General features: G+C 38.8%; 2 protein-coding genes across 10 annotated transcripts in view; one reads left to right on the top strand and one right to left on the bottom strand.

The window, feature by feature from the left end:
• The window catches only part of LOC106526104 (neurabin-1), a 12,363-nt gene extending 5,950 nt beyond the window's left edge, over positions 1–6,413 (top strand). For 5 of the 7 annotated variants that reach the window (XM_014020612.1, XM_014020605.1, XM_014020600.1 and 2 more), the window contains 15 exons: positions 29–133; positions 1,843–1,930; positions 2,012–2,167; positions 2,335–2,388; positions 3,495–3,595; positions 3,715–3,843; positions 3,921–4,017; positions 4,089–4,158; positions 4,242–4,372; positions 4,460–4,689; positions 4,796–4,861; positions 5,042–5,279; positions 5,405–5,503; positions 5,623–5,808; positions 5,892–6,413. In XM_014020612.1, the coding sequence (XP_013876066.1) occupies positions 29–133; positions 1,843–1,930; positions 2,012–2,167; positions 2,335–2,388; positions 3,495–3,595; positions 3,715–3,843; positions 3,921–4,017; positions 4,089–4,158; positions 4,242–4,372; positions 4,460–4,689; positions 4,796–4,861; positions 5,042–5,279; positions 5,405–5,503; positions 5,623–5,808; positions 5,892–6,089 (1,948 nt within the window). In that variant the 3' untranslated portion in view covers positions 6,090–6,413. The remainder of the gene's footprint in view (positions 1–28; positions 134–1,842; positions 1,931–2,011; positions 2,168–2,334; positions 2,389–3,494; positions 3,596–3,714; positions 3,844–3,920; positions 4,018–4,088; positions 4,159–4,241; positions 4,373–4,459; positions 4,690–4,795; positions 4,862–5,041; positions 5,280–5,404; positions 5,504–5,622; positions 5,809–5,891) is intronic. The other 2 variants (XM_014020621.1, XM_014020638.1) reach the window with 2 other exon arrangements.
• Positions 6,414–6,465: 52 nt separating this feature from the next.
• The window catches only part of LOC106526147 (integrin alpha-6), a 17,972-nt gene continuing 5,221 nt past the window's right edge, over positions 6,466–19,216 (bottom strand). Inside the window, exons 2-26 of one of the 3 annotated variants that reach the window (XM_014020660.1) lie at positions 16,964–17,082; positions 16,781–16,860; positions 16,428–16,689; positions 16,195–16,326; positions 15,810–16,023; positions 15,512–15,705; positions 15,325–15,416; positions 13,886–14,013; positions 13,712–13,801; positions 13,378–13,439; positions 13,025–13,191; positions 12,799–12,942; positions 11,349–11,464; positions 10,787–10,943; positions 10,622–10,705; positions 10,452–10,531; positions 10,228–10,305; positions 10,042–10,144; positions 9,736–9,906; positions 9,094–9,195; positions 8,882–8,992; positions 8,421–8,519; positions 7,883–8,008; positions 7,663–7,735; positions 7,059–7,148 (exon numbers count right to left, since the gene is read on the bottom strand). In XM_014020660.1, coding sequence (XP_013876114.1) covers positions 7,667–7,735; positions 7,883–8,008; positions 8,421–8,519; positions 8,882–8,992; positions 9,094–9,195; positions 9,736–9,906; positions 10,042–10,144; positions 10,228–10,305; positions 10,452–10,531; positions 10,622–10,705; positions 10,787–10,943; positions 11,349–11,464; positions 12,799–12,942; positions 13,025–13,191; positions 13,378–13,439; positions 13,712–13,801; positions 13,886–14,013; positions 15,325–15,416; positions 15,512–15,705; positions 15,810–16,023; positions 16,195–16,326; positions 16,428–16,689; positions 16,781–16,860; positions 16,964–17,082 — 2,980 coding nt within the window. In that variant the 3' untranslated portion in view covers positions 7,059–7,148; positions 7,663–7,666. Of the gene's footprint in view, positions 7,149–7,662; positions 7,736–7,882; positions 8,009–8,420; positions 8,520–8,881; positions 8,993–9,093; positions 9,215–9,735; positions 9,907–10,041; positions 10,145–10,227; positions 10,306–10,451; positions 10,532–10,621; positions 10,706–10,786; positions 10,944–11,348; positions 11,465–12,798; positions 12,943–13,024; positions 13,192–13,377; positions 13,440–13,711; positions 13,802–13,885; positions 14,014–15,324; positions 15,417–15,511; positions 15,706–15,809; positions 16,024–16,194; positions 16,327–16,427; positions 16,690–16,780; positions 16,861–16,963; positions 17,083–19,216 lie in introns of those variants that run through there. The other 2 variants (XM_014020652.1, XM_014020668.1) reach the window with 2 other exon arrangements.

The following is a 19,216-nucleotide window of genomic DNA, read 5'->3' as shown; positions in this document are numbered from 1 at the left end:
ATATAATGTTGTGTGGCGTTCCTGTTAGGATCCGGGTGAACGATCAGATAGTGGAGGTGGATGGTGAGAGTCTGGTTGGAGTTTCCCAACTKTTTGCAGCCTCCGTTCTCAAGAGCACGTCTGGCTTCGTCAAGTAAGTTGCCATGTTACAGCGAAGTGTTAGTGCTGGTCGTTTTTGCTGTCTTTCAGGTTTTCTTTTATAACTATTCATGGAAAATGAAATAAACATCTTCTGTGTAAYGTTCCTTTAATCTTTCTCTGCAAAGCTATTAGATCTTTGAAAAATTATTTGATCTTTGCTCTTTTTACTGGAGAATTTGTCGTCACAGTAACATATTAGTTCTAAATTTAACAAGTCACTGTAAAAAAATGTTCATATCAGTGAATTCTTAGACTTCAAAAACTACCTTTTTTATAGAACTGATTCATTTATAGATAAAACAAAGATGCTAGGTTAAAAATAAATTCCTCCCTTTTTTTAGTTCTTTTTATTTTATTTATTTGTTTTCTTGTTTCTTATATGATACGTTTCATGGTGAACCAAGAAAAAAATATATATATTTTTTAATACAGTTTACCAAAGTGTTCTTAGCAGTGAGGCAACATTATTTATACATTTTCATTTAGAGCCAACATTTGTTCAGTAAGCTGTTGTCTTTGAAAGCTGCATCATCAAACCATTGTTTTGTTGCAGCTTCCTGCTGTATTCCATCATTTCAGAGACTCAAATGTCCTAGTTTCTATTTTAACTTCAAAGTATTGTTAAAACCAATTCAGGTCACAAATAACAATAAACCAGAATTAGAGGTATAGCCCTACCAAACTTCACCGGCCTACTCAAGGTCAGGTGAGTGGAAAAAGTCCAGATTGATCCTGGTGGACCCTGATCATCCACCCCATGGTAAGATCATCTTGCTTCTGTCTGGAAGCAGATACCTTTTGTGGGTTTTTTAATTCATTTTTTTATTTATTTATATTTTTGTGTGTGTTGTATGAATGTTTTTATCTCTGACTGACTGTGCAACAAATTGCTTCTTGGATTAACTTGAAACCTGGTCCCATAAAAGATACAGTAGTTTATCCTTACAGCTCGCCTACATTAAAAAAGTTATAATTAAAAAACTTTTTTGTACGCAGACCAACATTTTTTTTTCTATGCATGCTTCCAATTTTAATTTTAAAATGTTACAATGGGGAAATACAGAAAAACTGACTACATTTACTTAGCTATTTTGAGGGTATAGTCTTATTTGAATTTATTTATGCGTCTTATTGACAGCACAAATCTTCTCTAAATGGGAAAAATTACAGATGTAATTATGATTTCATTCTTTACATTTAAACTTGGTGAAACTGAGCCATCCTCTCTGCTGTGGAAATGTTCAATTCCTCAAGGGTCACTGTGCTGCATGTATCTCTTTTACCTTATTTCAATAAATGGGTGATTGACAGACTTCTGCTGAACCTAAAGTCATGCTGAAGAGAAAATTCAACCATTGAATCAGGTGTGTTGGAACAGAGAAACATGCAGTTTAGTGGTCCTGAAGGTCTGTGATTGGATATTAGTGCTCTACTGTAACAATCTGAATGTCTCCAGGTTTTGTTATCATATTGGCTGATTAATGTGGTTTTTAAATATGTTTAATTTGGGCATTTATATTTTGTCAAATGAAAAGTACATTTTAGCCCCGCCCCCCAAAAGATGTGTCTTGTACTGTATGTCAGCCATCAGCTGCCTGGGTTTCTAAAGATCAACATGAGCCGTACTAAAACTCATGTCAGTTGACCTCTACCCAAGTATGTTGGAGTGATTCTGTCAACGATTTGTACGTTCTTCTGCAGATTTTTGATTGGTCGAGAGAAGGAAGGGGTGGAGAGCGAGGTGGCACGCCTGATTAATGAGAGTCTGGAACTGGAAAAAACAAAAACGGTATGTTTTTTGAGTAAAAGCTGAATTTTGACTTTTAAAAAAATCTTTTGAGGTTTTTAATTTGTTTTTATTTACATAAAGAGAGAAAGTCGAAGCAGTGGAGATGAGAACAGCAGCGACAGTGTGTCAGAGAGGGACTCGGTCTTTGAAGAGGAMGACGAGGGTGACGACGAAGAGGAAGACGTGTCTGTTCTGTCCAGTCTGGAAAACTACCAGCTCTGTCTGAAATACCAGCAGGTACCTCACCAGAAAGGTTCAGCAGAACTGCACCCCCCAAAATATAATTATTTAATCCAATAATAAAATCTCTGAACATTTGAGTTCATTCTCAACATAATTTAGGAAAAATGTCTTTTGAAACTGCAGAATGCTAACGCTGAATTATGTTTCTGCTTTGCTCACAGCTTCAGTCAAAATTTCGAAGCAGAATAACTCAACTTCACCGCAGCAGAGAGAAGGTAGGTTACTCAGTCAGTATTGAGATCTCTCTCTCTCTCTCTCTCTCTCTCCCTCACTCACTCACACACACACACCAATAATTGTACTCATAATACACTACCTTTGTGTCCAAATTTGGAAACAGTCTGACCCATTTAACTGTATGCGAAATCTCTGTGTGGAGTTATTAGAACGCAGGCCTTGTTTCAACCCTTCTCGTCAGGTCTGTGTTTCTGCCACGGCGATGATGATGATGGGCTCATTGCTGTGACATAACTGGGTTGGCAAAAGTCTTTCAAGAACTCTATAAATATGGCTTTTATCTATCCAGCTATGTTAAATATAGAATTCTTCTTTTGTTGTATTAAAATAACCTTTGTTTGATAAACAAAGGTTATTTGAAAAAAAAATAGAAGCTTTCTTTACTGAAATTTCTTTTTTTATCATTTACCCAAAGAAAAAGGAGTCGACAGAATCTCATAAAATGCTGGAATTTACGTTTATAGAGCTGTCAGAAAATAATAATTAGTTTTACATCTTCAACTGATTTGTTATTTGGAGTCGGTTCAAGATGGCTGCCATAGCTTATCATCCCTTGCCTATAGATAAATGGTTTTAATTCAGTCAAGTTTACAGATATTAAGCTAAAATTTGGTGTGGGTAGTGGCTGTGGGTCTTTCACAATACATATCCCAAGCCCTAATAGAGCTTGAGAGATCTGCAATATTTAACCTTGTTTGTCCAGCTGTTTTGACCAAAATAAGGATCAGATTACTGTTTTTATCCCCGAGGGAATTACAGCTTTTACAGCTGCAACAAAGTAAAATGATTAGAAAAGAAAAGGTGAACACACTAGAATAAAATAAAATACAGGCACTCTGGAGGAAAACAAAATAAACACATTTATGGACATACAGTATAAACAGTATAAAATAAAATGAAAATAAAAACAGTATGGTAGATGTTATATGATAAAGTAAGAAGAGATGATGCAGCATGTTGCAGTCACGATTTCTTAGCATAAAATGATGAAAACGTGGACATAAAAAGGTGTACCGGTAAGTGAAGGCTAAGGCCTTTAACCTTAATGTCTTCCTATAAAACATGGTGCTTTTTTTTTTCTCAGTTAAAGGCCTTGGAGGAGCAGCAGGTCTGCTGGCAGAACCAGAAGGCAGAGCTGAAGCAAAGAGCTCAAGATGGAGAAGAGAGAGCTGACAAACTAGAGAGGTACATTGCTGACGTCCATCATAAATGTATTTTGCAGAAGCTAACTCGAGGCTTCAGTCAACAGGATCGAGATGATCCAGGTTGTTGAGGTGTTGATGAAATGTGTTCTAATTATTCAGTTACTGGCAGGAGGCCCAGACTCTGTGCAGAGTTGTGAGCCAGCGATTAGCCGATGCCCAGAGCCAAACGGAGAGCCTGGAGAACAAATACAGCAAGGCCAAGAGACTGGTCAGAGAGTACCAGAGCAGGTCTGTAAGAAATCCAGTAATATTTCTAAATGACTTGGTGTGTCGGTTAAATACTCTCATATTTCAATCTTCGAAAGGGAAGAAGAGAAGGAGCAAGCACTGGTCGAGTTGAGGAGGGAAATGGAGGAGAAAGATAAGCAGCACAGGGAGACAGTTGAACAGCTGCAAATCCAGGTGAGGAGATGTTTGAGGATTTATTTTACTAATCCTGTGGTTTTACTGTCATTGTTTTGTTTTTAACACAGATCAGACAGTTATCAAGAAAAGAGGCTGATCATGAGAGAAAGAACCATTCTGTGGAGTCTTCAGCCACAGGTAAGCACAAATACACACTGTTTAAAATTCTTTTGAAATGGTACTTTGTAAGTGACTGGAGGTATTTTGTTTCATTGTTTCAGACTGGAATGTTCCAGTTCCTGATACGAGACGTCTGGACTCCAGCGCTCACATAGCCAGAGCTCAGCTAGCTCAGAAATCGAAGCGCCACCCACCCTCACGAGAAAAGCGCAGAGGGAGCTACAAAATACAGGCAAGAGGCGTATGAAAAATGTTGACACGGGTGACGGTAAACTTATTACTCTCTGTTCTTCCTCTTTTTCTTCATTTTCTGAGGCAGCAGGAAGAAGTTGTCCTTAAGCAGCAGGACAGTCATTCTCTGCCAGCTTACTCGATGGTCCTGAGCAACAGGAGTGATCCGTCCAGCACGTCTTCAGTCCCAACATTCAGCCCTCAAAGCACCACCAGCTCCCTCCTAACCCCTCCTGTTTTCATCAGTGACACTGTTACCCCCTCACCCTGCAAATCCTCAGCTTCCAGAAAATCCAAAAAGAAGTTTCCAGACTTCAGGTGAAGGGTCTCAACCTTTTCCTGAGACTTTCCTGAGAGGGGTTTTTGCAGTGTCCTATACTTCTATTTAAGGAATTTAATTATTAACCACAGTTTCTTGTTTTAGTGGCCTTCGTAAGTCTTTCAGCAAAACGAGGATTGAAAAGCGCAGCAGAAGATTCACCAACAGCAGGTGTGAAACCGTCAACAAAATTTCACACTTTCATATAAAAACATTAGGTTTGATTGAAATGTAGGCACATTTTAAAGTGAGCCAAACATTTTTTTAATGCCACATCTCCTGAAATAACCAACTCTCAATGTGAACTTCATTTAGTCTGCTTCTGTTTGCACAAAATCCTTGTTTTCCCAGCACACGTGATGCTTCAGTACTGCCTCCTGTCAGCAGGGCATCGTGTGGTGATCTGATAGATGAGCCCGCGGACGTTCAGTCATCAGGCTCGGTCACCTCTGTGCCTTCCTGCCTGCCTATTCTCTGGTTTGGAGAGCGAGGGAGAGAAAAAGAAAAGCAAGAGGGGAACAGCAGAGTGAGGTTGCGGTCTGTGTCCAGCAGCAGTTTGCCTCACCTCACCACGAGCAGAAGAGATCAAGTAAGGGGAAAATAAAACCTTTATATACTAAGCAGTCTGGTGAGTTGTTTTTTATACACTCGTGCATGGGTGAGCATGCTGCAGGTGTAACGCTTGTAGGTAGCAGGTCTTTCTGTTGCTTTCAGAGCACTGGCTCTCTGGTGGGCTGCTCCAGCATGGTGGGTCATGTCTCTGATCATTCCCTCTCTGGAAACTCTCACACTTGCACTTTTTCTTCCTCTGAGGTGAGTCTGCCCGCACCCCCAAACCCTTTCTTCTTTTCTGTCTCATCAGTTACACTAAACACTCTCTCCTTTAGCTAGTTTCCTTTTTATCTTATTGTTTCTCTCTGGTGTTCTATCAGACTCTGGACAATTATCCATTCCCCAACAATAACAACCAGTGGCAGAGCCGCCCCGTGTCAGAGTGGAAGAACCAGCAGGTGTGTCTGTGGTTAATTGACATGAACATGGATCGGTACACATCACAGTTCGCTGCCAAAGGAGTGGATGGAGCACAGCTGCTAAATATGGACAGTCAGAAACTCAAGGTGAGCACAACCTACCCTCCATTTTAAATCACGAGTCCTTAAAAAATTAGGTTTTGAGTTCTGTGTTCACACGTGTCCTTCAGGCTCTCGGTGTTTCCAGCCAAAGCGACCGATCCGCCCTCAAGAAGAAGCTGAGGGATATGAGAAGAGAGGAGAAAGAACAGAAAAAGGAGGACAAGAAGCTAAAAGAAGGTGAAGAGAAAGTGAGGAGGCTGAGTGAGAAATCCACGAAAGACGTCGGAAGCAGTTTCAAAACTGTAAGAACAGAGTCGCTCTTATAAAACCGACAGAGGAACCACCAGCACTCGTTTTGTGCAGATTTGCGCACACACTCATTTCTGACTTAAACCTGGTACTAAAACTGCTAGATGGGTTTTTATCTTGATATCTGAAGGTACAGGCTGATGGTTGAGATCACTCTGATCTTCTAGCACCAAAAATCAAACCATTTGTGTGTATGTCATTAGATGTGTGTGAGATTTAATTGTCTGTTTTTGATAGCTCTTAATTTATCCTTTGAATGTTTTTAACGTATGCTGATGTTCACACTCAGGTATTTGCTGTAAATGCTTTATGTGTTAATAAATCATGTTTTAAACTTTGAATGTTGCTTTAAATCCCATTTACCTTTGCCTTCATCACAAAAGATACAAAATGTAAAAAAAGCATTTTATTTAAGATGTACATCTTGTTACTAAATTGCAGCCAGTTTTAGAATCTGTAGATAATCACATTTTGATTTTTATCAACGATTTATACACATCTCAACTTTTTTAGGATGGGGTTGTAAAAAAAGCCACTTTTTTTAAACTTATGGCAATACATTGTGTGACTCTTTGGCTTTATAGAGCAAGTAACAAAATACTCCTCGCAACAATAAATAAACGATTCAAACATACAAAACAAGCAGTTCCAACCCGCCAAGCTCCCAGTCAAATAAGCTCCAAAAGCTGTGCAGACAGTAGTTGTGCAGGTTCAGCTCCTACACAGTTGAAAAGTGAATCAGCCCCTGCACGAAAATGTTTGATCCTGAATTTAGCCCTTGAACATCTAAAATCCAATTGATTGATTGTGTATCTTGATATTTACAATTCCTAATGTGCATGAGCAGGGTAGAAAAATTAGGCCAACTTGCGGTTCATCGTCAAGCGACTGCAGCCAGATTTTATTGGCTGTTAAGAATAATGTTCTTTGTCGTGCCAAGTTGTCATCCACGGCTTCTTTTCCACTTTGTCCCAGTTGCCATTCCTCGTGTTGACCGCTCTCTCCTCCCGCCTGATCCGAACTGCACTGTAACTGGGAACCTCATCTTCGAATTTGGCTCGCTCAAAAAAGCCACACTGCAGAGAAGTGGGGGGGAAAAAAGAAAATATATTCTTTGAAGGAGGGGAAAAAAAGCTTTTTAAAAGCCTTTAAAGAAAGCAAAGCAGATGGAGATATGCAGTGAGTCCATTGTGAGGTGTGGATGAGCCATCTGTGCACCTCTATGAAGAAAGAAAACATTTTAATACACGTTTTTAAATGTAGACAATTAAAAACCTTCATACCAAGTGCCCAAAGTGTGCAGCAGCAACAAAAACAAAATAAGAGATTAAGAAGCATTTAGAAACCCAGTGATTGCTTATCAGCCGTCACCTTCCTTTGGCCATGCAGGTGTCATGATACACACGGTCGTGTGAGGCTTTATTTCTGTTGCAGAAATATTCATTTTGCTTTTAAATTAGTATTTGTGTCGCAGTGTGAGAGTCGCCCACTGCTTGCCAAATACCAGAAAGCAGCACGTTTGTAGCAAGAAGGAGCAGGAGGGGGAAAAAAGTTTGATTCCTGGCAGATCCAGTCATTTTACCCTCTCACTTTTTTATGCATTTGATGTCAGCTTCTCTTTTTCTGATGGATCCTCTTTATTCTTTTTCCCAAAGACTCCACACTGAGGAGAGGAAATGGATTAGACAATGTGTGCGATCACTGACGTGTGTGCCTGTGGTTTGCTCTGTTATCAGAAAATTTCAAATATTTGTCCAATGAAAAATCCTAACAATGTATCTATGACTGTTTTTATATTTATTGTTCTTACCTTCCAAAGAAGGAATGCTAACAGTCCCAGCAACAACAGGGCAAACAGGATGGAGAGCACAATGATCCACCACGGCACTCCTCCATACTGAGCAGCAATCCTCTCTGGAAACACGGTCAGTTTCACCTGTAAAACACAACAAAAGAGCAGAAAATTACCATTAAATCAAATAGTAAATATTTGTTTAAAGTTGATTTTAAAAGTGTACTCTCTTTTTGTTCTCAATTTCAGTCGAATGAAGTTAACTCTAGAAGTTAATCAGTTGTAAAGAGTTTTCCTCCGAATATGTTCTAAATTTCAATAAAACTCATCTATGGTCAAGTTGGTATAGACATAAGAACATTAATATTTGAGCTCTTAAAAGTAACAAATACTGTCTTAAAATGACTACAAATCCAAAACATTTAGATGTTGCATTACKTTAAAATTACTAAGGAACAATAATCCTGCAATGGGTTACCATCTTTTTGTATAAAACTAAAATAAAAAAAGAAAATAAATGTTTTTCCAGAACTGTCACACAAATGTTTCTAATTACCTCTGTCTCAGCATTCTTCAGCACCGTGTTCTTCACATTGCTGTCAATGTGCAGAGCTGCCTTCACTATCACATCTATGTGATGTAACTTGGAATAATCCTGTAAAAAAAATAATAAAAAAGATTTAACAAGTGCTGAGAGAGATTAAAAATATTAAAGAACAACATTGGTTTATTAGTTTTTGTTTCACATAATTTTGTATTGAAAGAACAATAATGTTTAAAACAATAAATATTCAAAACTACATCAAGGTTTTAAAAAGGACATTTAAATACAATTTCATGTTTGATATGCAAAAGAAACTTAATGGGTTAGTGTGTGATGTGAACATAGATACRCTTTAAGGCTATAAATCTTTCATTTCAGGACAAGCTTTCTTTTAACAGTGTTAAGAGTTTCCCATCTTAAACCGAAGCTAGACGAAATATAAAAATTATAATTTAAAAAAAGTCCCTTTTTACCTCAATGAAAGTGCTGTTCCACAGTCGAGAGCTGAGAGTTATGACTGCGTTACTGTCCAGGTCCCCCAGGGGGCATCTTATCGTCTTACAGCCTGCTCCACTACCGCACGACTGTCAACAAACACTATAGTTATGACCGGATTCAACATGTAACGAGTAAAAATGTGCATTAAAGATAAGACAGGGTAAAAAATGGAGTTGTGTGTTGTTACCAAGGTTTTAGATTCCTTCTTCTCAATTAAGCGTGAAATTGTGCCATCGATTCCCCCCTGATCCTTTCGTGTAGCTCTCCTCTTTCTGTTGTTATCTAATTTCTGAAAGCAGAGCAGAAAATTGTTTGTTATTAGGTCAACATCTTAACTTGTCAAAAGATAAATAATTATCAMACAATCTCTATGTGAGCATAGTGTGTGTTATGAATAATTCAGCTATCTCCACACAAAATTACAACTCCATATCTGTAAAGCTGACTGATTCATAATCATTTTTGTGTTTGCTAATGTTAWTTAGCTTTGGTTCATCTTAAATTGAGGTGCAACACTCACTGCGAAAGTTGCAAAAGTTAGTCAGTTGTAGATTTACACTCAATTAATTTCTGAGAGTTTTGTTAAAATCCATCCAGAGATTAATGTAATATTTTGGTAACAGACAAAYAAAATTGACTCCAATACTTAAGGACAAAGTTGTAAAAACAGATGTCAATTTGTGCTCAGAGCACGTGTTGGAAATTACTCTCAGCTACTAACACACCAAATCTAAATAATTTTCTGTAAAATTGGAAGAACTATWGCTGTTTTCAGTCACTGACTGAACAAACTGAGTATAACATCAGTCACACGTTAGTTCATGCTCACTATATTAAGAGGGTTGATATCTTCTTTTTGAGTGCACTTTATCTGCTCCACTCCTTTGGAGGTGATTTTCATCAGGTACAGAAGCCATTTTCCATTCATTGTCTCCTTTGGCCACTCTATGTTGAGGGTCGCAATTCCAACATCTGTCAGTCGTTTTCCCAAGTTAATTATCTGTAATAACAGAACCATTGACACTTATTAGGTAATGCTTATTTAACTAGCACATAAACAATACTCGTTGAATCGTACATTTAATATAAATGCATATGAATGCATCAGAAAGACTAGCAGCTTCCCTGTCCTTACCCTAAACTGGTGTGTGATGGCGCCGCCAATGTCACTTTCAGTCTTCATGGCTGATTCACCTTTGGCCTCTCCACTGAAGTAKATTTGAGATGGTTGGACTTGTCTGAGAGGATAAAAGGTGCACAGTGAGCTGCCTGAAGCCGGACATGTTTGTGTATTTACTGCACATTTGTGCCTTTTGCTCACCCTGTTAAGGTCAGCTGCAACATGATGGCCACCTTTGCCTTTGCTTTGATGAGACCTAGGTTTGGCTGGGTACTCGTCCTGTTAAAATGTGCACATAAGATCAACTCAAAATACTCCAGAGAAATTATAAATCATGCTGTACATTATATTTGTGTTGAAGGTAAACTACTGTTAGTTGATCTGATGTTTTTTTAATGGTTTGTGATGCCAGTTTAAACACTTACGTGTTTAAGTGCAGGTCAATTTCCACTTCATTGATGCTGGGAGAGATACCAGCTGTACTCAAAATTATGTAGAAGGTGGTCTGTAAACACAAACACACACACATATTTCAAGCATTAACAATGACAACTGTATAAAAAAGAAGATTTAAAAAAAATGTATTTTCTTTCACCTTTGAGCCACTCTTGAATGGGTTTCCAAGCTCACACTCAGCACTAGAACCATTTACATTTGCTGTGCAGGTAATTGGCAGCTCCTGTAATTAACAACATGTCCCAGTCAGAGCCAGGCACTCGTGAGTGAGTGAAACCACGTGTTAGGGGAAAAGGAGACTCACATTAGGTGCAACACGGTAAGCGGAGTAGGTCAAGGAGTTGGGCAAGTTTATGATCACCGACGCTTCATATGCATCATCTTTATCCAGATTGGTTACTGTGACCTCCAAGGCGATGTYCTTCTGGGTGCTGAGTGAGATCACCGGCACACCATTCTCCCTATAAAAAGACTAAATTATGAGTCTGTGCTTTGACAAGTTTTACATTGCTTATTGACAAAGTTATTTTAGGAACCTCAGCATTTTCCCTACCATTATCCAAGTGGGGCTAATATCAGTGGGGGTTTAGGTTTAGGACCAAGGTTTGAATTGAGTTTAGGTTAGTTTTAGGGTCACCTGTGAGGTTAATTTTAGGGTGAATGGTCAGGGTTAGACTATAAAGTCTAAAAAAATGAATGGAAGTCAATGCACGGTCCCCACGGGGTTCAAGAACAAAAGTGTGTGTGTGTGTGTGTGTGTGTGTGTGTGTGTGTGTGTGTGTGTGTGTGTGTGTGTGTGTGTGTGTGTGTGTGTGTGTGTGTGTGTGTGTGTGTGTGTGTGTGTGTGTGTGTGTGTGCGCTCTTACAATTGTAATGGTGTGAATGTATCTTGATCAGTTGTCCTGTGGCCATAGCGATATTTCACCTGCAGGTTGCTTTCACACACATCGTCACTGCCACACCCCTCTTTCAAGAATCCCACCTGCAAACATGTAGCCTGGTTAAAACCAGCCCCTTGTCCTTCACTTTGCTTCATACAAGGGTCTGGACTCTCGGCTATAGAGAAGCGATTCTTGTTGGAGGCGTGGCCTCTGATGAAGTTTCAAATGATTGGATCGGTTGGCTGTGACATATGTGTATGCCAGCTCCACTGTGAAGGAGGCTAAGCTAAGAAGCTAACCGGAAATTGCGTGAGCTGTAAACAACCCTACTGAGAGGAAAGAAGCACCGAGCCGAACGAGACAACTGTAAATGAGAGCTGCTGCTTTGTCAGACAAATTTAATTTAATTTGGAAGCCTTAACACAGACTGGCTTCATTCACTTCCTCCACTGCCGTATGCTAAACTAACTAGCAGACACTGTGCAGAAAATCGACATTGTCGTTCAAAACTCTGCCTTCTGTTCTCTGATTGGCCCGACGAAAATTCTCCTGAAGAAATCCTTGTTTATGGGAGAAATCCCAGATGGAGCAGTGAAGGGAAACTAAAATTGAGCGGAACTGCGTAGGAAGGCAAGGGTCAGGCTAGCAAACATGTTGACAAATATTAAATTTATATTTGAACATACAACCTTATTTCTAAAAAAAAAAGGTTGGTATGTTGTGTCAAATGTAAATAAAAACCAAATAAAACAAAATACTGTATTATTATGAACCCTTTTTTTCCACAATAAAACATAGTTTGTTTGTTTTTTTTCATTACAAATATGGTAGTGTTTTAAAACCTGCATAGAGTTTTCTGCAMTGATAGTGCTTTCCTAGTTGTGTAAGCTGTTCTTTCCAAAGGCACTAATGTGCCTCAATACCATCAGCAAGACAGGGATTTTGAACTGTGCATCCGCAGGTTTCAAAAAAGTAATTAAAATGTTGAACCATATGACTCCACCACAAAACAGCTTTTTTGCCTTGCTTCAGTCGATTTTTATGAGCTTTGGCCCAAAGAAGACAGCAGCAGATCTGAATAGTGTGATGCAGCTTTTTCTGCACGATAGAGCTTTAACCAGCATTTGTGGATGGCAGGGCGAACTGTGTTTACAGACAGCGATTTGTGAAATTGTTTCTGAGTCTAGCGGTGATGTCTAACAGAATCTGGTGTGTTTTTAATGCAGTGATGACTGAGGGCACAAAGAGCACAGGCATCAATTTTGTCCTTAGAGCTCAGCGATTTCTCCAAATTCTTGACATTTTTTGATGACATCATGGTTGTAATTCATGTGCAAATATATATCAGGGACATTGAAAATAAYGCATTTACAGTGACATATGGCATATGATCTTTGATTAGATTTTATACATACTGAGTATTTTGCAAACATACCTTTTCTCGAGTTTTCATCTGATCTTTGGCGTCCAGGACAGGTTGGAGTTGAGAAGTGGAGGTCTGTCTACGTTTACGTTTAGAATCCTGGATATCTACAGACACGTCAATGGAGATGGCACGTAGTTTGTCTTTAATATTTTCCTGTAGATAAAAAGCAAAATATTTGTCACAACCACACAAACAACACACTTTAAGAAGAAAGTAATGCTGAAAATATGAATACCTGTATGGCAAGTTTCCGTGTAACACACTCTTTCCTTCCTTTTAYGCTCATGTTAATGGTACCACTGGATTTGTACTGATCAGAACTAGAAGGGTCTGTAAAGGTTGCCCTCGGTACAAGACCAATCTTCCTATAATCAGCGTCCACCTCAAGAGAGTATTTTACAGCTAGGTAGGAAAGAAAAAGTGACACAGTGTAAGACAAAGCAGTGTGTGAGCTGTACCAGTAGTTACTGGCTTTTGTTGGTTTCTGATTTTGTGAGTTTGTAAAAAAAAAAGAAAAGAAAAGCAAATATAATTCAGACAAAAGTTTGTTTTAGGATAGGCACTTAAAGTAAATATTGCTCAGCTTACTCATTGAAGGAGTGTAGCTCGCTGGGCTTGCATCATAGAAAAAGCATGCCTTCACATCCAAGCTGGAGAAACAATCAGATCTAAGATTAGCTATATGTTTGCATTTAAACTAAAGATWGTGAAACGTTTAAAATTTAAAAACTGAACAAAAGAATATATTCTTTTCTATTGTAATGTAATAATAGAAAGTGGCACAATGATTAAGTATGAACCTCAATTCCAGAAGAAAAAAAAAGAAAAAGAAAAAACAATTCCACAAACGAGAATCTACCAATGAAGTGCTAAAGTGTAACATSGACATACTACGTCACATTGAAAATAGAGACATCCATACCAGAAGGTGTTGCCACAGTTCTTCTGGCTCAGGTCAATTTTATTAGGTGTGAAAGAGATTTCCTTCTGAATTTTAACAACTGGTCGGGCTCTGAATATAAAGAAGTTGGTGTGAATCATATGTACAAAGACTAACAGGGTATTAGATCAATGTACTAGCTTTTAACTTAGTCACCTGTAGATAAAAACAGAGTCTGAAAGAGATCCAATAGCCAGGTCTGGATAGGAGTTCCCATCCAGGTCCATATTACCTGCTAAAGAGTAGCCAAACTGCTTCACTCCCATAGATTTACCAGAAAGCACCTACAGCAGGGAGAACACAAGAGTCTGGAGTGAATGATCTAAATCATGCAGGATCTTTGTCTTCTGTGTTTCAAATACATTAGAAAAAATTTGTCAAACTAAGAGACAAATATATTTTTTAATTCTAGAAAATTGGGTCCTAGTGTGAATTACTTTCACATTTTAGGAGAATGATCACATGAAAATCTAAAGTGCATTTTTGTAAACAAAAGCCAGCATTGTGGGAAAATAACAGCAGTAAATGAACAAGCAACCTTTAAAAAGAATAAAAGCACTGGAGATCAGAACTGTATGCATTAGATAAAAATATTTATAAAATGATGACATTCAGGCTTAAAATCACAACTGTTTTAGTGGGATGTAACTTAGGCTTATTGAAACTTTTGCTAAAACACAAGGAAGTAAGCTCGCACTTAACCTGAGCAATGTTATTGCATCCATCCATCCATCCATTCATCCATCCATCCATCCATCCATCATCCATACATCATCCATCCACCCATCCATCCATCCATTCATCCATCCATCCATCCATCCATCCATCCATCCATCCATCCTCTGCCACTTATCTGTAACCAGGCTTGATCAGAAATCCCCAGATCTCTTTTTTCCTCAGTTACTTTTTGGATCTTATTCAGGGGAATCTAAAGGTGTTTCCAAGCCAGCTATTATCTATCCAGCAAGTTCCATGTCTGCTTTAAAGTTCTTCCTTAAGTGACATGTCGAAATTCACCTCCCAAGAAAGGTGTTTAATGCAAAACAAGTTCTCAACTCAGCTGAACAAAGACTCTCTTAGCAGCGGAACTCAATTTCCTTACATACYTCCTAAACTAGAGGACACACTGAGGGACCCAGCTGTAAGGGTAAATAACTGGTCAAATGTTCTAGTATGAAGTCCTCAGCCCAAAACAGCCTGACATCAAGATATGCCCTGAGAAATTCAGGGCAAATCTCATTAACAAATTTGTAGTTAATTATTTCAATAACCTCAGCTCCAGAAATAGGAAAGTCTCCCAAGCTSTCAGAGCTCTGATTCTGTTACAGATATCATTCAAGCTGAGCAGGGACCTCAAAATGCCCATTTTATTTCTTGACCCTAAAGGTTTTAAGATACATTTCAACCGATTTTAAATGGCAAGAAAGAATTTGCATTAAGAAGTTTGCTTTGTAAGATATAAATTCAACTTRATAAAAGAGCAGTTTATTTTCAAACAAATTTTAAAACCTGACAGCTTGCAGCTCTGACCTAGCAAAACGCTGCTGTAGAGTTAGAAGGTAAACCCTGTGTAGGTAAATTACTAGTTTACATACCTGTGTGGACGTTTCATCAATTTTTCCATTGGCTGATCCATGGTAGATGTAAACAACACCATCGTTTTCAAGAGGTGCTCCCACTGCAAAATCTGTCARAAGAAAAGGGTGGTTATACATGTCCCTAAAAGAGGGAAATGATCAACAGCTGTGCACATGGGCTAACATTTGTTTAATGCATACTTACCCTGGTAACCATCCTGATTGATATCACCCAAGTTTTCCACAGTCAGGCCAAACATAGAGTTCGCAGGTCCATCTATTCTAGTGGGTTTGACTTTGTCCCATTTTCCAGCTTTATTCACATAGATGTAGACAGCTCCTCCAATTTCTCCATCCTTCTCAAAGTACTGAGGTGCTCCAACCACTATATCTTCCCAACTAACAAACAGCACATCACTCTCTTGAGCATACAGTCAAGTAAAAATTATGACAGCAGTAGATAAACTGTGTACAGTACTGTATGTTTCACTCAACATCCTCACCCATCCCCGTTAAAATCCAGTACAGTCACATCGTATCCAAAAGACGACGCCAGTCCCTCCCCTTCCAGGATGTACTCCTTATCCAAGCTCCTGCTCATCTCTCCACCTGTCTTCAGCAGGACGACTGCTCCRGTGAAGAATGCTCTGGGAGCTCCAGCCACCACAGTCAGCTGACCCTTTTTGGTCAAACGCTTCCCTGAGTCCAGAGAGAACCCTAAAGAAGTCAACAGAAAGAGACCAAGAAACTTTAGTTTTCATTATCAGAAACTTGGGTTCCAAAATATGTTGGTTTTTTTTTTTTTTGGTTTTTTTTTGTTTGTTTGTTGTAGTATTTTTTTTGTTTGTTTGGGGGGCGGGGGTTAATAATAATGATTAGAAATTTCACCCATATAGCTGTTTGAAGGGACAGGGATCAGGCTGGGATCCTTCTCATTTTCATCTCCTGCTTCAAATGGTCCATCATCAAAGATCCCCATTTCCACCAAAGTGTCATTCTTTTGTTCCACGCGTACCACACCTTGAAGAGAGGAGTGAAGGAAAGGAGGGAATACTCAAGATGATGTGACTATTAAAATTCTGTTGTAATTACATGGCTCAAATTCCTTTACACTAAACTACCTTTCCAGTTGTATGCTCCAGGAGCTGCAAAGATAAAGTAGTGGAAGTCCTTGTCAAATGTAGCAGATAACCCTTGTTGACATGAACCAAACATCTCATGGCCTTTTAGCCGGTTGTCACAAAAACGCCAGAAACCTCCATCTTCAGGTGACCCAGGATTGATAGTTAAGTCCTGACTCAGACTATAGCAACGGCCGATGACGTCACGGGTTTCTGTTAATGAGTTCACATTGTTTCGTCGCTGGTAACGGTGGGCACAGACCTGTCCAAGAAAGAGAATGACACAGCTGACTTGGCTTAAGACGCTAATTTATTATGAGGTTAACTAATGAGAATTAAATAAGCATTCTTACCAAAACCTTGCCTCCTGGCCCCTGACTGCTGACAGTGACTCCCATCCACTGGTTTTCCTTGCTTTCTATGTTTAAATTCTCTACAAAAAGACCGGCAGAGAGAGGAAAATCAGAAAATGTAAGACCTGGGAAAACATTTGCAACAAAATAAAAATCTAAATGGACCACCATATTTTTGCTCACCATCATTATCAAAAATAACTCTTGAGCATGTTGTGCTCATTTCGCATTTGTAGAATCCCCCTGTTATCGCAGACTTCTGACCACGTATGGCTTTTGCTTGTGGTGCGCCAACCAGCAGCCTAAAACAAACACACACACGTGAATGCAGTCAGATTGTCTGCATGCACATAACTTTATCACACATTCCAGGCCACTTGCCACACAGCAACCATAATTACACAAATAAGCGCACACATATGCCATCAAATATAGGCTCCATGTCCTCAAACAGTCCAACTCAGCAAGGACTCCTTTTAGTGTTTTTCAGTCGATGCCTGAACCAGATCTTATGTACATAGCATAGAGAACTCAAAAGACAGTAAACTGCCATGCCAAAGCATTAACGATAAACATTCTTTTTCACAGATGTCATCCTTTGAAATGGCGTTTGCAGCAACAAACCAGTCACATCCGTGCACTGTGCTCACATGCTCCGACTTGTTTAGCCTTTCCAGTGACCTTTGGAGTTAACAGCATACTGTCTTTGCCAGATGAAATTAGCCAAAGCCATTTTTAGCTGGAAAACAAAGCATCCTCAGATACACAAGACATCAGGAATTTACTGAGACAGACTGTAACAGAGCAAAGAGCTGAGGTCCATTGTGATCAACAAGATAGATAGCACAGACCTATCTTGTCCACTCTGCAAACTGCATAGGGAAGAAACATCAAATTATGCAGCTAACTTGCAGCAGCAGAATAAATTATGATGAAGCAGGCGTCTGTGAAATTAGCAATAGACAGTAAATCTATTTTTGACATGGAAAATATGGATTGTAACATGCAGTGTTGTATGGAGTTTCTCAATGCATCTGTTACGCATATGAATGCGAACCTCCAGGGAAATTTAATGTTTTCAAGACGAGTAAAATACAAAATAAACATAGGACGAGACTCTGTTTGCACCACTGACGAGTGTTCAATGTTTACTCCTTTTTTTCACAAGTGTAAAGGCCTGGCCTTGTTTCAGAACCACAGAACCATAATTTGTGACCTTATCCAGCCATGATGCATCCAATCAAGCCTTTTCTTTTAGAACTCAGGGGGGTCGGTGGCACTGGAAACTTGATACCACAGTCTGGAGATATTTCTACACCTCAGTTTGCTTAAGCATGTGAACAAAACAATAAATGTTTTACATTCACTGAGATTGTTCTGAAAGATAAAAATTAACCTTTATTTTCCTTCAGTGAGAGTGGAATATTAAAAAACAAGAGGTTCAGATAACATATGGGGAAAAATTTGGGGAATAAGCACCTAATTTAGGCAGATGGGATTTCATATAATATACAATCTCAGTATGTGATGTGAATGATTCTCAGATTTAAACAGGGTTGACCGACTCCAAAAGTTATTGTAAGTTTGGAGCAAAGATCTCATACATTGACTCTCAGCTACTGGAGAAAAAAACATCTCAATGGGAGAGGCGTGTTTTTATACTATAGCAGAAAACTTTCTGCCTGTATGGGCACAGACAGTTGCAATTTATCAACTTCCAAATAGGTTGCAGATCTACATGTTCATGACACAAATGTTACCCAGCTTTTCCCTCCATCCATGTGTGGATTGAGGATGCTGATACCGACTGGTTGAATCATACCTGTGTTTGGTGCCCAGATGTAAAACTGATTTATGGTCCTTTCAGCATTCCTTTCTTCCCTTCAGCTCCTCTAACTTTGATGTTGGATAACCTTGAACAACCCGAGTGTTAGAGGAAGGAGCTACGTATAACTCTAATGTTTGTTCTTTATCAAACACACTTCACGTGCTGCCATCCATCCTCACTGCTAAATTCATCACAAAGTGTCATGGCTCCTTCCAGTCTCTTCTATCAGTTTAAGAATTACAACTGAAGATGCTGATGAGGGTTTCTTTCTTCTTCAGTCGTTCTTTAATAATCAAACATACATGCATCAACTTTGTGCCAAATATTTCTTTATTTATAAAACTCTCCAAGTTGTGTAAAAGCTGAATCATTTTCAGCTTTTATTATCTTTAATCCCAGAAAGATAATAATCTTCCTGGGATTTTTTTCTATACATTTTACTATTTAATCACTTCTGCAAACTTTGTGATATTTTTGCCATTCATTCATCAAAATGTTCTCACTTAGGTGGGAAACTCACTCAGGTGACTTTTGAGTTTTATTATTATTATCATTATTAGTAGTAGTAGTGGTAGTAGTAGTAGTAGTAGTAGTAGTAGTAGTAGTAG

This window comes from Austrofundulus limnaeus, unplaced genomic scaffold (genome assembly GCF_001266775.1).
Source record: "Austrofundulus limnaeus strain Quisiro unplaced genomic scaffold, Austrofundulus_limnaeus-1.0 Scaffold3, whole genome shotgun sequence".
NCBI classification, from domain to species: Eukaryota; Metazoa; Chordata; class Actinopteri; order Cyprinodontiformes; family Rivulidae; genus Austrofundulus; species Austrofundulus limnaeus.
Note: the sequence above shows the minus strand (reverse complement) of the source record. Positions and strands in the feature narration are given on the sequence as shown.